The sequence below is a fragment of the Molossus molossus genome, unplaced genomic scaffold (assembly GCF_014108415.1).
Source record: "Molossus molossus isolate mMolMol1 unplaced genomic scaffold, mMolMol1.p scaffold_m16_p_1, whole genome shotgun sequence".
In the NCBI taxonomy this organism is placed as follows: domain Eukaryota; kingdom Metazoa; phylum Chordata; class Mammalia; order Chiroptera; family Molossidae; genus Molossus; species Molossus molossus.
Window position 1 is genome coordinate 248,739,150 of NW_023425344.1, and position 12,993 is coordinate 248,752,142.

At 60.0% G+C, this 12,993-nt stretch overlaps 1 protein-coding gene across 2 annotated transcripts; it reads left to right on the plus strand.

The window, feature by feature from the left end:
* Positions 1-3,099: 3,099 nt before the first annotated feature.
* DLK1 (delta like non-canonical Notch ligand 1) lies at positions 3,100-10,133 on the plus strand. 2 transcript variants are annotated; one of them, XM_036243824.1, is made up of 6 exons: positions 3,100-3,166; positions 4,346-4,409; positions 4,843-4,973; positions 7,629-7,770; positions 9,389-9,668; positions 9,888-10,133. In XM_036243824.1, exons 1-6 carry the CDS (start codon positions 3,100-3,102, stop codon positions 10,131-10,133), a joined length of 930 nt encoding a protein of 309 aa, XP_036099717.1. The 2 variants fall into 2 exon arrangements, with proteins under 2 accessions (XP_036099717.1, XP_036099708.1); XM_036243815.1 differs by having other exon boundaries at positions 9,389-10,133.
* The last annotated feature ends 2,860 nt before the right edge of the window (positions 10,134-12,993 follow it).

A 12,993-nucleotide genomic window follows, 5' to 3' on the forward strand; every position in this document is an offset into this window, starting at 1 on the left:
TTGGGAGGTTCGGTCCAGGCTACCTGAGTAGCCCACCTGCCAAGCTAGGCTGTGTGGAGGGTGGGGGCTGCTGCTTCCTCTGGGATCCCAGGGGTTTGTACTTTGGAGAAGAGAGGAAAGGAGGGGAGGGGCGGGGCGGGGTGGGGGAGGGCACACATAGAGGAGCGCCCCCCCTGTCCCCACCTCTCCAGCCCCGCACACCCCAGCCCCCGGGGTCTGCTTGCAAACAGCAGACGGTGCAGCCTTCTCCCCAAGGGACTGGGTTGGCATTTTCTTGCTTTCTGTGCCGCGCGGAAGCCTGTGACAATCACCGTCCTCCTCCCCACCGCTGCCGACCACCCTTTCTCTTGTCTGCTTGCTGAACAGAAACCTCTGGTCTCCTGAATGTAGAAACGTGGTATCAACACTGGGGCAACGCACAGAAAGCTCCCGACTCACAGGCCGGGGCAGGAAGCCCCTTCCCTCGGCAGCCCCGCAGGGGGCTCTGGGAGAGGCGGGCCAGAAAGCCCCTGCCCCTCCTCCAGCTCCTGTAGCCCAGCCGGCCGCGCAGGAGGCCGGTGGCAGCTGTCGGAGGAAGGGGCCAGGCCTTGTAAGTACAGTGGTTTTCTCCTTACGAAAACCTGAGTTCCCTCTGGGGACAAGTGTGGCATCGGGGTTTATAGACAAGAAAACTGAGCTCTGAGAAGGGACTGGCCTCTGGCCCTGGGCAGTTAGGGGATGGAGCTGGGGTTAGCAAGCAGGTGCCAGCCAGCCAAGGGAATGCCCTTTCCAGCCAAGCCTGTGACACTGGACACAGATGCCCAGGCCTCCTTCCCTTTCCAAAACTGGGGAGGATGGTGGTGAGAAGGGGAGGGTCCAGAAAGGGCCGCCTTGGTGCTGTGCTGTCCACGCTGCAGCTCACCTGGTGACTTCGCCTGGGCAGCCTTGAAGCTCAGCCCTGAGACCCCGCCCTCCTTGGCGTCTGGCTGAGGACCCAGCCTTCCTGATCAGCCTGCTGAGCTGTGTAGGATAATTTTGGAGGCTGAGGTCAGGGTCCTGGGGGGAGGGGGAGTCAGGGAAGCTACAGCCACCTCCATGCAGGGGCAGTTGGACCTTTAGGCCTGGTCCTGCAGGCCATTCTCACTGTATCCAGGGACCTTGGGTAAAACATTTGCCATTTCTGGACTCAGTTTCTTCACTTGAGAAGAGCCCATGGAAGACAGGGCAATAACGGAAAGGTAGGGGCAAGGGGTGGGTGCCCCAGTGCCTCCCCTTTCTGGGTCTTCAGCAGAGAATGCCAGGGAAAGGGGGCTTCCCCCAAGGAGGTAAGGGCTTCCCTCTAGCCTCTGCGGAACCAGCCAAGAAATAGCGCCATCTCCAGCCCAGTCAGACGTAAGGCCTTCAGACTGGTGTGCCTGGGGCTCACCTTGACCTAACTTCCCACACCTATCTTCAGGTCAGCAAGCGTGTCCTCGAACCTTCCAGCTCCCTGGAGATGGCTGGAAGGTGAAGCCCCCCCCCCCCACCACCACCAGCACTGTGGGAAAGGGGAGGCCATGGCATGGGGAGGGTGTGAGATGGGTGGGCACCCACTCCTGGAAAAAGCTATGCAAATGCAGCCCACACCAGGGTCCTGCCTCCCACACACCCCCCCTTACCTCCATGTTCCCACTGCTGCCTGGTGCTCCTTCGATGTCCTCAGCCTCCCAGATCCACAAGCCTGTGGGAAGCTTCCTCCTAGTGCAGGGCTCTAAGGCCCAGGCTGGGGGCTTTCCCTGGAGGGTCTTTGGCAGGGTCCTAATCCCCCACCCCATGTCCCCCTGACCCCTGTCTGGAGGCCTCCCAGCGGGCCTGGAATATGTGGTGGGTGCCTGGTGTACACCTTTGCGTGGGAGAAGGAGAATGATTGTGGGCTTGCCCATACATGTCACCGTGGGCAAAGATAGATGTGATCGTGTGTGTTGGTGACTGTGTAAATGTGTTTCGGTGAGTATGTGACCAAGAGCTGTAGTTGGTTAGTGCTGGGGACTGGGCACGTGTGCTTGTGACTCTCAGGTGGCGGCTGTGCCTGTGCGTGAGAGCCGTGGGCTATGCTTCGGCCGGATGAAGGCCCTGTCTCAGGCCCCACCGTGTGTAGATGTGTGTGGGTGTATGTGACTGAACATGTGCCCGGGCGTCTGTATGTTTGTAAGGGTGTTCGCATGTTCAGGTGCGCACGTGGCTCCGAACGTGCCTCTGTGTGGACAGGCGGGCACATGTTGAAAGATGCCCAAGGTTTCATAACCGTATGTGCGCTGTCCTCTCTGCGTGCTCACGACTGGGTACGTGGCACTCCCGACCACTTCTATAATGTGCGTTCGTGTTGTGGGTGTTTGTGATGTAGGGTGTGTCTGGGTTGCAGAGTGTGTGGCTACAAGTGTGTCTGCGTTTCCCTGCGTCTTTATGGTTAGGGGTCTGGGTGCGTAAGGTTTTTCATCAGTGTTTTTCTGGGTGCGTGTGTGATTGCGTGCGTAGTACGTCTTTAGAGGGTGCGTGTGTTTTTCCTGGGTGTGCGAACCATGGCATGTGCTCTGGACCTTGTCGACAGGTGTTTCGGTGTTTATGTATTCCGAACGTGTCCTTGCGCCGTCCTGGGGTCTGCGGCCCGGCCCCTGATCGGCTCATAAGACTTATGCTAAGCGGACCCGGCTGTGCGCGCTCGTGTGCCGTCCTGTGTAGGGAACGTGTGCTCAACGCGCGCGGGGTACCTGTGCCCGTCTAGCCAAGAGTGCGCCTCGTGCGCGAGCGGGTTTCCGGGACACTGCAATGGTGGGGGGCGGCCCTGTGAAGAGCGGGGGTCACCGGGACTGGCCGGCGCCGGCCCCGTGCGCGCGGAGGCGGGGGCGGGGGGCGGGGGCCGCGGGGGGGCGGCGGTACGAAAAGGGCGGCGCGCGCGGCGGCGGCGGCAGCTCCGCGGCGGCGGCGTTGGAGAGCGCAGCGCGCAGCCCGGTGCAGCCCTGGCTTTCCCCTCGCCGCGCTCCCGCGCCCCCTTTCGCGTCCGCAACCAGAAGCCCAGTGCGGCGCCCGGAGCCGGACCCGCGCCCGCGCCCCTGCCTGGACCGCGACCCCGGCCGCCCCGCGATGACCGCGACCGCAGCCCTCCTGCCCGTCCTCTTGCTCCTGCTGGTCTTCGGCCACAGTGCCCGTGGTGAGTATCCCCGGCGGCCCGGCTCGCGCCCCCTCTGGGGAAGCCTGCGACGCCCCCCTGGCCGCCCAGTGCCCTGCGCGCCCCGTCCCATGCGCCCCAACTCCCGCATGTCCCGCCTAACCCTAAGCCCCGCGCTGTGCCTGCCTCGCCCTCTCTGATACCCTTGCATGACGAGCCGGGCCCCGGGGGTCTCGGGGGACCGGGCAGGATGGGACCCCCAGCCCCTTCCCACCCCGCAGAAGTGGTCCTCCGAGGGGTGTCGGTGCGCTGAGACAGGCGGTATGGAGAAACGAGGTGATGCTGGGAGTCCCCTGTGAAAAGGCTCTGGGGTGCAACTTTGGGGGTCCTTGTGTGCGCGTTGGGGTACAGGTCTGTGGGAACAGTGGTGGGTGACTTTGCCGTCGTAGTCCCAATTCCCAACCAGGAGCCCAGCCTGAGCCGTCCTGCGTGCGTTTCTCTCTAGGTGAGGGGCTGCGACACTCCTGTCTGCAGCGGCCATCTGTCTCTGACAGCGAGAGAGTTGCCCCTCCCGCAGTGCCCCCGCCCCCACTGCACCAGTGACTATGGGGGAGGGGGCCAGTCTGGAAAGCTGGAGAGCAGGTTGGAGTCACTGCACACAGTAGGCGCCTGTGAAAATGTCAGAATCTTTCAATAGGGTCAGAATTGCAGCCAGCTTGCAAAACCCTTGCGCAGTTTCTCCCTTTGCAGAATGTGGGTAGGGGGAATTGGAGCATTTGACCTGGGTGCTGGGCTTCACTGGGATGACCCTTCACAGATATCCAGATGCCTTACCTGTGAGCCGCCAGGTGAACCCGTCTGGCCTTTCCCAGACATGAACACCTCAACATCTCCCCTTTTAGCTCACTGAGCAAATTTGAGGGTTTGGCTGAGTGCCCAGGGGTCAGAATTTGTCCATCCACTGTCCCCCGTCCCCCCATCCCCAGCTTTAGGACTTGAGGTGTTGTACTTTGGGGGGAATGAGGTCCCTGACCTGCTTGTGGTCACTCCACAGTCAGGAGCAGGGCAGAGAGCTTGTCCTGAGTGGGTTGACGTGAAGTGCGTCCTGCGTGTCCGGCGGGTAGGACTGCAGAGGGTCCGCGCTCCCTCGGGAGGCCCTGTGCTTTGCCTTGGCCTCTGGGGCCTCGTGGGGTGAATGGTGTGACCTTTCTTGTGCCTCAGGAGCTGAATGCTTCCCGGCCTGCCACCCCCAAAATGGATTCTGCGAGGATGACAATGTCTGCAGGTAATGGAGTTGCTCCCCAGAGGCATCTTGGGGGGAGGGGGGGCAAGGGCAGAATCCTGGGGAGTCACGATGTCAGGCAGAAAAAAGGAGGTAGGGGGCTTACCCTCTGGGCTGCAACAGCTTCCTCACCCCAAAGGAAACTGGTGGGGGGCTGAGGGCAGGGGGCAGGGGGCAGGGACAGCCGCAGCTCCTGAGGAGATCATTGCAAGCCACTGCGGCAAAACGTAGCACTCTCCTGGGCTCTCGGGGGTCCGTCTGCTCCTCAGACAGTCACTGTTGGAGCTTTTCCACTCAGGTGACTGGTGTTTGCTTCCTGGGACCCCCTGGCCTGGCACTGTGCAAAGACCCCAAGGGCCCCTGATTCCACAGAAAGCAGCCCAAACTCCCTCGTCACCCCGGCCCACGCTCACATGGACCCTCTTCACCCCAACAGGTGCCAGCCTGGCTGGCAGGGTCCCCTGTGTGACCAGTGCGTGCCCCTGCCCGGCTGTGTCAATGGACTGTGCGTGGAACCCTGGCAGTGCATTTGCAATGACGGCTGGGATGGGACCCTCTGCGACACAGGTTGGCACCTGCCCTGCCCGCACCCACCCCTCCCCCTGCCCTCTGCCCCCCTGGCCTGTGGTTGCCTCCCCCCCCCCCCTCCCGCCTGATTTCAGTGCACCTGGTGCTCTGTATGGTGGTGATCTGTGTGCACACTCCCCGATAGGTAGGGGACATCATTTTGCTCCCTTCTGCGCCATAGGCACCGACGTGCAGGGAAGGCACTGGGGTGGGGCTGTCAGGAACTGCCTGCGAAATAGTCACAAAGTCAACACACACCGCACAAAGCTGAGCAGGTGGGGCCCACAGACCCAGGTACCCTGCTCAGGTCACTGAAGCTCAGGGAGTAGCAGGAACTGGAGGTGAGGGGGATGCGCAGCACGAAGACTCCAATAGGCTCACGCTGGACGTGGTGGCAAGGAGGCTGCAGAAAGCAGACGGGGGGGGGGGGGGGGGCGGGCAGGGCTGGGCTGCGGCAGCAGAGCTAAGGTGTGGGGAGGCTGGGAAAGGCGGACAGGTGCTTAGGGTGCAGCTTGGTGTTATCTGCTGACTCCATGATGTATGCAGTCCCTGCCTCCATTACCCTGAACAATGGAGGGTGGGCTGTGGCTGCGCTGTGGGCCACAGATGTTCGCCTGAGCCCATTCTCATTCGGCAAGAGCCGTCCGGAAGCCTGGGCAGACTGAAGGCCTTGAAAAAACTCCAGTGGCCTAGGTAGTGCTGAAGGGGCTCTGTCCCTTGGTCCTCAATTTGAACAGAGACTAATAGGGAAACTGAGGCTCGGAGAAGCCAAAGGCCTTGCTCAGGGTTCATTCTCATCTGAGCTTTTTCTCGTGCCCCCCCCCCTTTAAGGAAAACCTAAGAGCAGCCAGCTTTCAAAACCAAGCCCCCACCCCACGTCCTGGGTCCCTGTGTCTCCCCCACCCCTAGTGGGGTGCAGGGTTGTCAGCAGCTGACTCATGCTCTGGCTGAAGCTCGCTGCCCCTCAGCACGGCGCTGCACCCTCGCAGTGGCTCTAACTGTTTGAGGACCAAAGGACCCCAGAGATGTCACCACCTGGAGCAGGGCATCCAGCCTGAAGCACACCCAGTTTGGTATCTAAGCCCAGGACCCCCCGTGGGGTTTCCAGACCGAGGCCCCTCCCCACTAGGTTTACAGAGGCTCTCAGCTTAGGACGCTGGGTCCAGGGGACATAGCCCCCTGGGTGACTGAGGGCCTCTCCCTTTCCCCTGGTCTTTCAGGCTGTCCTGTCACGGTCGGTCAGCTGGTCGCAGAGCAGCTGCTGCCCAGCATAGCCCCCTCCCTCCACTGGTGGCCTTCTCCTTGGGCAAAGGTGGGCTTAGCCTCTGCTCAGGAGGCTTGACACCTCGGGACCGCAGTAGGATAGTCACTTGTCCTTTAGCCTAAACTTCCGACTCCCAGGTGACAGCAGAGCCCCACGCAGAGGATGACGCGCGGCCCTGTGCTCAGGGTTCGCTGGCTCCCGCCCTCCCTCGTGATAACTCCCCTTTATGCCTCCTGCGGCCAGCCGGCTCCCAAGGCGTGTCTCGTGGGCTCGGGACAGGCCGTCAGCGTGACGTTCCGCCTTTCCTTGTTGACTGCCATCTCCCCTCCGCGAGGGTGCGGGTCTCTGTCACAGGGAACATCTGTACATGTGTGACCCCCTCCCCGCCATCTGCCTTAATTTGCTGTGTCTCTGGTTGGTCCTGGCTTTCTATGTGGTAGGAAATCAATGCTAAAAGGTCCTTCAGAGACCAGCCAGGGAGACCCCCTTCTTCTTATAAGTGGAGAAAGTGAGGCACAGAGCGGGGAGGGGCTGACCTCTGCAGCCGCCTGGAGGTGGGCCTCCAGCGGTCCCTCCCTGGGGTCTGCACTGTCAGAGAGCCCCTGACCCAGGCCCCTTTGTTCAGCTTGTCCTGGGCTTGCTGAGCCGGGATAATGAAGTGTGTGTGATGGGAGGTGTCGAAAGGCAGTGGGAATGTACCCGTGTTCATGGAAACGCACACTGATGGGAGAGGGCTTGATAGTTCTAATCTTGCTGCCTTCAAAAGAGTCAGCCTTTTATCGCAGACCCTTACTGCAGACCTGAGAGGGGGGAGACCACCTGGAGGCGGAGGCAGGACCCGGCCAAACCCCATCTCCACTCCCCGGCCCCTCAGGGACCGGCCGGCCCACAGGACCTCTGGCATTTCTAAAAGCTGGACTGCACTGGTCCCTCAGTGGCAGCCCCCCCCCAAATACACAAGACGTTGGATGTGCAAACCTGTCTGGAGCAGGCAGGCATCAGGGACCTCAGTTCCACACACTTTTGGGGGAGGGAGGGTGTCTGCCATGAAGGTCATGATTTTGGTCTTAGGGGTGACTTGGCTCCCTGGAAAAGGGTACAGGTGTCCTGGGGTGAATGGCAGCTGTGAGTCCCCATGACCTAACACAAGGAAGCTCCTTCAGCAACCTGTTCAGGAATTTGGGGGGAGGGATCACTACACCATCTTACTGCAGACCTCACTTGATGACTGTTGGCAGTAGCCACAGACAGAGACATCTAGGCAGCTTACTTGGGGTCTCCCCTCCTGACCAACTGGAGGGGTGTCTTCCTGCCTTCACTCTGGGCCTCTCTGCCCCCTCGCCTCCCTGGCAGAGGGGTGACGAGGTCTGATTTTCTTTCCCTTTCCCCAGAAATCCAGGCTTGCACCTCGAACCCCTGTGCCAACAACGGAACCTGCGTGAACCTGGACACTGGCCACTACGCGTGCTCCTGCGCCCCTGGGTTCTCAGGGAAGGACTGTCAGAAAAAGGATGGGCCCTGCGTGATCAACGGGTAAATATTCTTTCCTGATTACGTGTGATGTCATGAATGCCGCTCTTGATTCCTGCTGCACAGCCCTACAGACCCTTTCAGCCCGACCCAGCCGGACCTGTTCCCAGACAAAAGGCCCCGTAAGTGCTGGGCTGCGGCCCGTGGGGGGCCGCCCTCCATCTGGGGAAATGTCGTCTCCACAATTTCTTCAAATGGAAGGCGATTTCATAGTCCCCTCCTGGCCCCAAGTCCCGACGCGGATGAATGACGGTAGATTGGGACTGTCATTGCACCCTCGCCGGGACCCGTGTGATTTTCTAAAGGCAACGTGAGAGCAGAGTTTCCCAGGGCCCGAGGCTGCTTTTGTGAAACCCACAAGCCCTGTTTTAGGGGGTCTTCTGGGAGGTCTCAGAAGAATGCTGCTAGGGTGAGGGAGAGGAAGAGGCTGTGGCCAGCATGGGGTAGGGGTGGAGAGGGGGGATAAGCCCTAAAGGCCAGCGCGGAGGGGACTCTGGGACTCCTGGGCAGTGGGCAGAGGCAGAATGGCCGCTGGCCTCTCCGGCGCCTCCCTGAGCAAGGCTTCCCAGCAGCCCGGCCACTCGGGCCCTTGCGTGCGTAGCTGCATGGATCGGGCTTCAAGGGGGCCTGGAGAGATCTCCCCAGAAGCAAGAATTCAACCTGGCCCAGGAGTGTCCTCACCTCCGAGGACACAAGCTAGACATGCCACATCAGTACCTCTTGCCCTGGCAGGGTGGCACGGAGCGCCCCAGAGCTGCCCGGAGCCACAGACAGGCATCGAGAGGTCACACTCGGAGGATGGGGGGCACCGAGCATCTGCTGCGAGAGAGGAGGGAATGTCGAGCCAGCCCTTTAATATACTCGGCCTCCCTTTCTAACAAAATGCGGCCCAGGGTCCTTGACATTCCTTTGCAGCCCAGCTCCGGGTCCCATCCCGAGGCAGCGGTGCCCACCGCCCCTTTCTTCCCTGGAGTTTCGGCATTTATCAGACGACAAAGGGCCCGCTCCTTTAGAAGCACTTACATTAAATGCTCCGCGCGCTCCGCTTTGAGCAAACAGCTTCGGCTCGCAAGCCACACTTGGGTGAACGAGCCACTATTAACCAGCGGCACGGACGCAGACAGACGGCGTATTTCTTTCACTCCAAGAGTCCCCGGGGGCTTCTGCACAATAACCTGCAGGCTCGCGCTGCGGAAAATAAAAATGAAAATCGTCGTGGGGTGGCGATGGTGGGGGGAGACCGTCGGTGACGCCCTGTGTGGCCCAGGGTCCAAGCTGAAGGAGGGGGCTCACTGCAGGCCCGCGTGGTCATGGACGTTGCCTCTCTCAGCCTCAGTTTCCCCCACTAGTCCAGTGACTCACTGGCAGGCCTCTGGTTGGAGACATGACGTGGAGGTGGCACAGGAGATGGGTCAGGTGTGTTTCAGGTGTGCAGCCTGCCTCGGACAACCAGGAGACCCTCGTAGGCGGGGCTTGCTGAACCTGGCACCTCTCTGGCCCCCTTGGCTGGCATCACCCACTCACCTAACGTGTTCTGTGTTCTGAGCACCTGCCCGGGCCCACAGCAGAACTATCCTGGCCCAGCCCCAAGCGACCCTAACCTGGTCCCCTTGTGTTGCAGCTCCCCCTGCCAGCACGGTGGCACTTGTGTGGACGATGACGGCTGGGCCTCCCATGCCTCCTGCCTGTGCCCCCCTGGCTTCTCGGGCAATTTCTGCGAGATCGTGGCCAACAGTTGCACCCCCAACCCATGCGAGAACCAAGGCATCTGCACCGACATCGGGGGCGACTTCCGCTGCCGCTGCCCCGCTGGCTTCGTGGACAAGACCTGCAGCCGCCCAGTGACCAACTGCGCCTCCGACCCGTGCCTGAACGGGGCCACCTGCCTGCAGCACTCCCAGGTGAGGTTTGAGTGTCTGTGCCAGCCCGAGTTCACAGGCCCCATCTGTGGCAAGAAGCGCGCGGCCGGCTCCCAGCAGGTCACCCGTCTGCCCAGCGGGTCCGGGCTGACCTACCGCCTGACCCCCGGGGTGCACGAGCTGCCGGTGGCGCAGCCCGAGCACCGCATCCTAAAGGTGTCCATGAGGGAGCTCAACAAGAGCACCCCGCTCCTCTCCGAGGGCCAGGCCATCTGCTTCACCATCCTGGGCGTGCTGACCAGTCTGGTCGTGCTGGGCACCATGGGCATCGTCTTCCTCAACAAGTGCGAGGCCTGGGTGTCCAACCTGCGCTACAACCACATGCTGCACAAGAAGAAGAAGCTGCTGCTCCAGTACAGCAGCGGGGAGGACCTGGCCGTCAACATCATCTTCCCCGACAAGATCGACATGACCACCTTCAAGGAGGCCAGCGACGAGGAGATCTAAGCAGCGCCCCCTCCCCATCCTCCTCCGGTCCCGCAGAGCTCACTATACGCGGTCTGTTCTAATCTTTGTGGGTGCATCCGCTCTCTGGTGAACGTGCGCTTTCCTGTATTATCCGTGTTGCTGTGTGACCACCGCCGTGCTAAAACCAGCCTCCTCTCTCTCCTCATGCATGATCAAAATAATAAGAATTTTATCTCTAAACGAGTAAGAGAAATAAGTATGTCATTCTAAACTTCTAAATTTAACATAAAATCAAAAAAGACAAAAAAAAAACAAGGCAACTGGACCAGGACCCGGTGCTGACGTCCCTCTCCGAGGGGCTCTCGGCCACGGGATCCTTGTAACATATTCTTTGTGACCAGCCACTGTGCAAAGGGCTCAAACCCCTTTCGGTCGTGAGTTCTCACCTGCCACATCCGACTCGCACGCACTTCAGCTTCCACATCGCAGTCCTTAGGTCTCTGACTGAGTGTAGTGGCCGGTGTCAGGCAGAGAGCGCCCGGGTTGGCTGCCGGGGGCCGGGACCCAGTCCCGGCCTTGCCGCTCACTCGCTGTGTCATCCTTGGCGAGTCCCCTTCCCCCGGGCCCACCTTTTCACCCCTCTTTAGGGAGGGGTTTGAGCACAGTGACCAACAAGGTTCTCTCTTGTCTAAAACTCTGAATTAGGAACCAAGGGGGAATAAACCAAAACACTTCCTGACCGTGCAGATTGGGGTTGGATGCAGACTCAGTCTCATCCTGGGGTCTGAAGGTTTTGGCCAATTCGGACACGCACTGATCGGGGCAGTTCTCAAAGCGGGGGGGAGGGGGGCCTCCCGGCCCACTTTCCACTTGGGACTGATCGGCCGCTTTGAGTGACCCTGTGCCGTCCGGAGTTGCCACCCGCCCGCCCAGAGCCTCGACGGTCTGCCGACCTCCCCTGTAGATTAGCCATATCCCTTGAAGTGTCCCTTCGCCCGAGCCACAAGTGCCCCTGGTGAGTCTGAGCAGCGACACAGCCCCTCCCAAGGCGTTCACAGCTGAGCGGAAACGGTTGCTTGTGGGTGGCTCTCTAGTTCTGTGGCCGAAGCGGTCCAGACCCGGCCCACGCAGCGGCGGGTTCCGTGTGTGTGGCTGAGTTTACTCTCAGATCCTGAAAGACCTAGCCAGTTTCTGAACCATGAACTTGACTTTTTTAGAAGAGCTTCTATTTTTTTGGCGAACATAGGACGTGGGCCAGAGCTCTGCTTGGCTCCCCCTTCGGGGCGGGCAGCTAAGCAGCCCTGGGGTACCAGATAGGGCTATTTTGCTTCTTAAATTATTTGGATAGGAACCAATACTCTGGGCTTTTTGGAGTATCACGGCCGTGTTTACCTTGCTCCAAGTGTTTATTTCTAAGTCGTCATCACCTTCATCATCTTGGTCATTCGGATCACCTTGCACACACCACACGCGTCACCGTCATCACACAACCATCGACCTTGTCACCCTCAGCCTCTGGACCACTGCCCACGCCCCTTGTGATTCTGATTCAAAGCCCGCCTGTCATGTGCCCCAAACCCTGATGTCCCACCCAAGCCCCTGCTCCCATCACTCCTAGCTCTTTCTCATCCCAGCCCCAACATGCCACCGCCGTCACCTCATCCCTAGCAGGTGACATCACTCCAAACTCCCAACACCTCCCCTGCCAAGCCCCTCCCATACTCACCCTGTCTTCCCTAGTTTTAAACCTGCCCTTTCCCTCCTACCTCCCCACAATTGTCCCCAATCCCAAAACCCTGTCACACTGCCAAGTCCCTCCCACCCCAAACTCCTGTTGCTGCCCACCCGCCCCACCCCTCCCTCACCCTCATCCCCTGGCGTCCCCACCCTGACTCCGGTAACCCTCGCCCCACGCCCCTCCTTCTCCCCCCAAGTCATTTGCTTCAACATCTCATTTTGGTGTGCTTCAAGAAAAATTTCAAAAAGACAAAAAAAAAGAACTGTTGGCATGTGCCAGGTGGGTGTCTGGCACCCACCTGGCCGCTCTCGCGTGAGACCTTGATCGAGTCGACTAACGGTTCTGATCCTCAGGTTCCCCAAACTTGACATTCTGAGATTGGACGAAATGACCAAATTCTCGACCCCACCTTTCACTCTCTAAGCTGTAGAGAACAGCCTTGTACCCTGGGGACAAGGGAAAGACATCCCACGATGGATCCTCGACCAACGCCTCACGGGTTCGTGGATTCACCCACCATTCATTCAATCAGGAAGCATTTTCCTGCACCTGCGGAGTGCAAGGCAGTGCAGGGTGCAGGCCCGCAGGATGAGGGGCAGTCGGGGGGGATCGGGGACACAGGTGTCCCCAGGGAGCCCAGTGCAGTGCAGGTTAAGGGCCGTGGGAGCATTGGGGAGTCCTCAACAGACGCCTCCCTTCCAGCCTGACCATCTCACTTCCCACGTGACAAATTCTCTCTTACCGGCACCCGCTGTGGCCACCCCGCCCAAATTCCACAGTGCCCACCGCACACATCCCGCGAGATCAGAACAGGGTCAGCACCTCGCCACGGTCTTCACGTCACGCAGAAATGGTGCCTTCCATCCTCCATGGGGTAACCAGGTTCTGCTGAGAGTGTGGGGACTTCTGGCTGCCCAGCCACCCCTCGGTGTGCCTGGGGTAGTGTGTGGTTTACGAACACAGGGAGAGACTCAAAGAGCTGTCGGCGACATGATCACCAATTCGGTCCCCAAATCCAGAGAGGAGTAGGCGTGATTACCTTCTTGTAACTCGAAAATGTCGAAAATGTCAATGACACTCTTTTTGGCTTTCCTATTTACTTACCCAGACGTGCAAAAAATTTTTGTTTATTGAAAAATAAACAAAAACCAAGGGCTACTG

What these genes read in the sequence shown, in the direction of transcription:
- DLK1 (XM_036243815.1), top strand. Translation starts at nt 3,100, where the DNA reads ATGACCGCGACCGCAGCCCTCCTGCCCGTCCTCTTGCTCCTGCTGGTC. An exon ending in CTTCGGCCACAGTGCCCGTG is followed by an intron (nt 3,167 to 4,345) that starts GTGAGTATCCCC and finishes CTTGTGCCTCAG; the next exon opens with GAGCTGAATGCTTCCCGGCC. An exon ending in TGGGACCCTCTGCGACACAG is followed by an intron (nt 4,974 to 7,628) that starts GTTGGCACCTGC and finishes CCCTTTCCCCAG; the next exon opens with AAATCCAGGCTTGCACCTCG.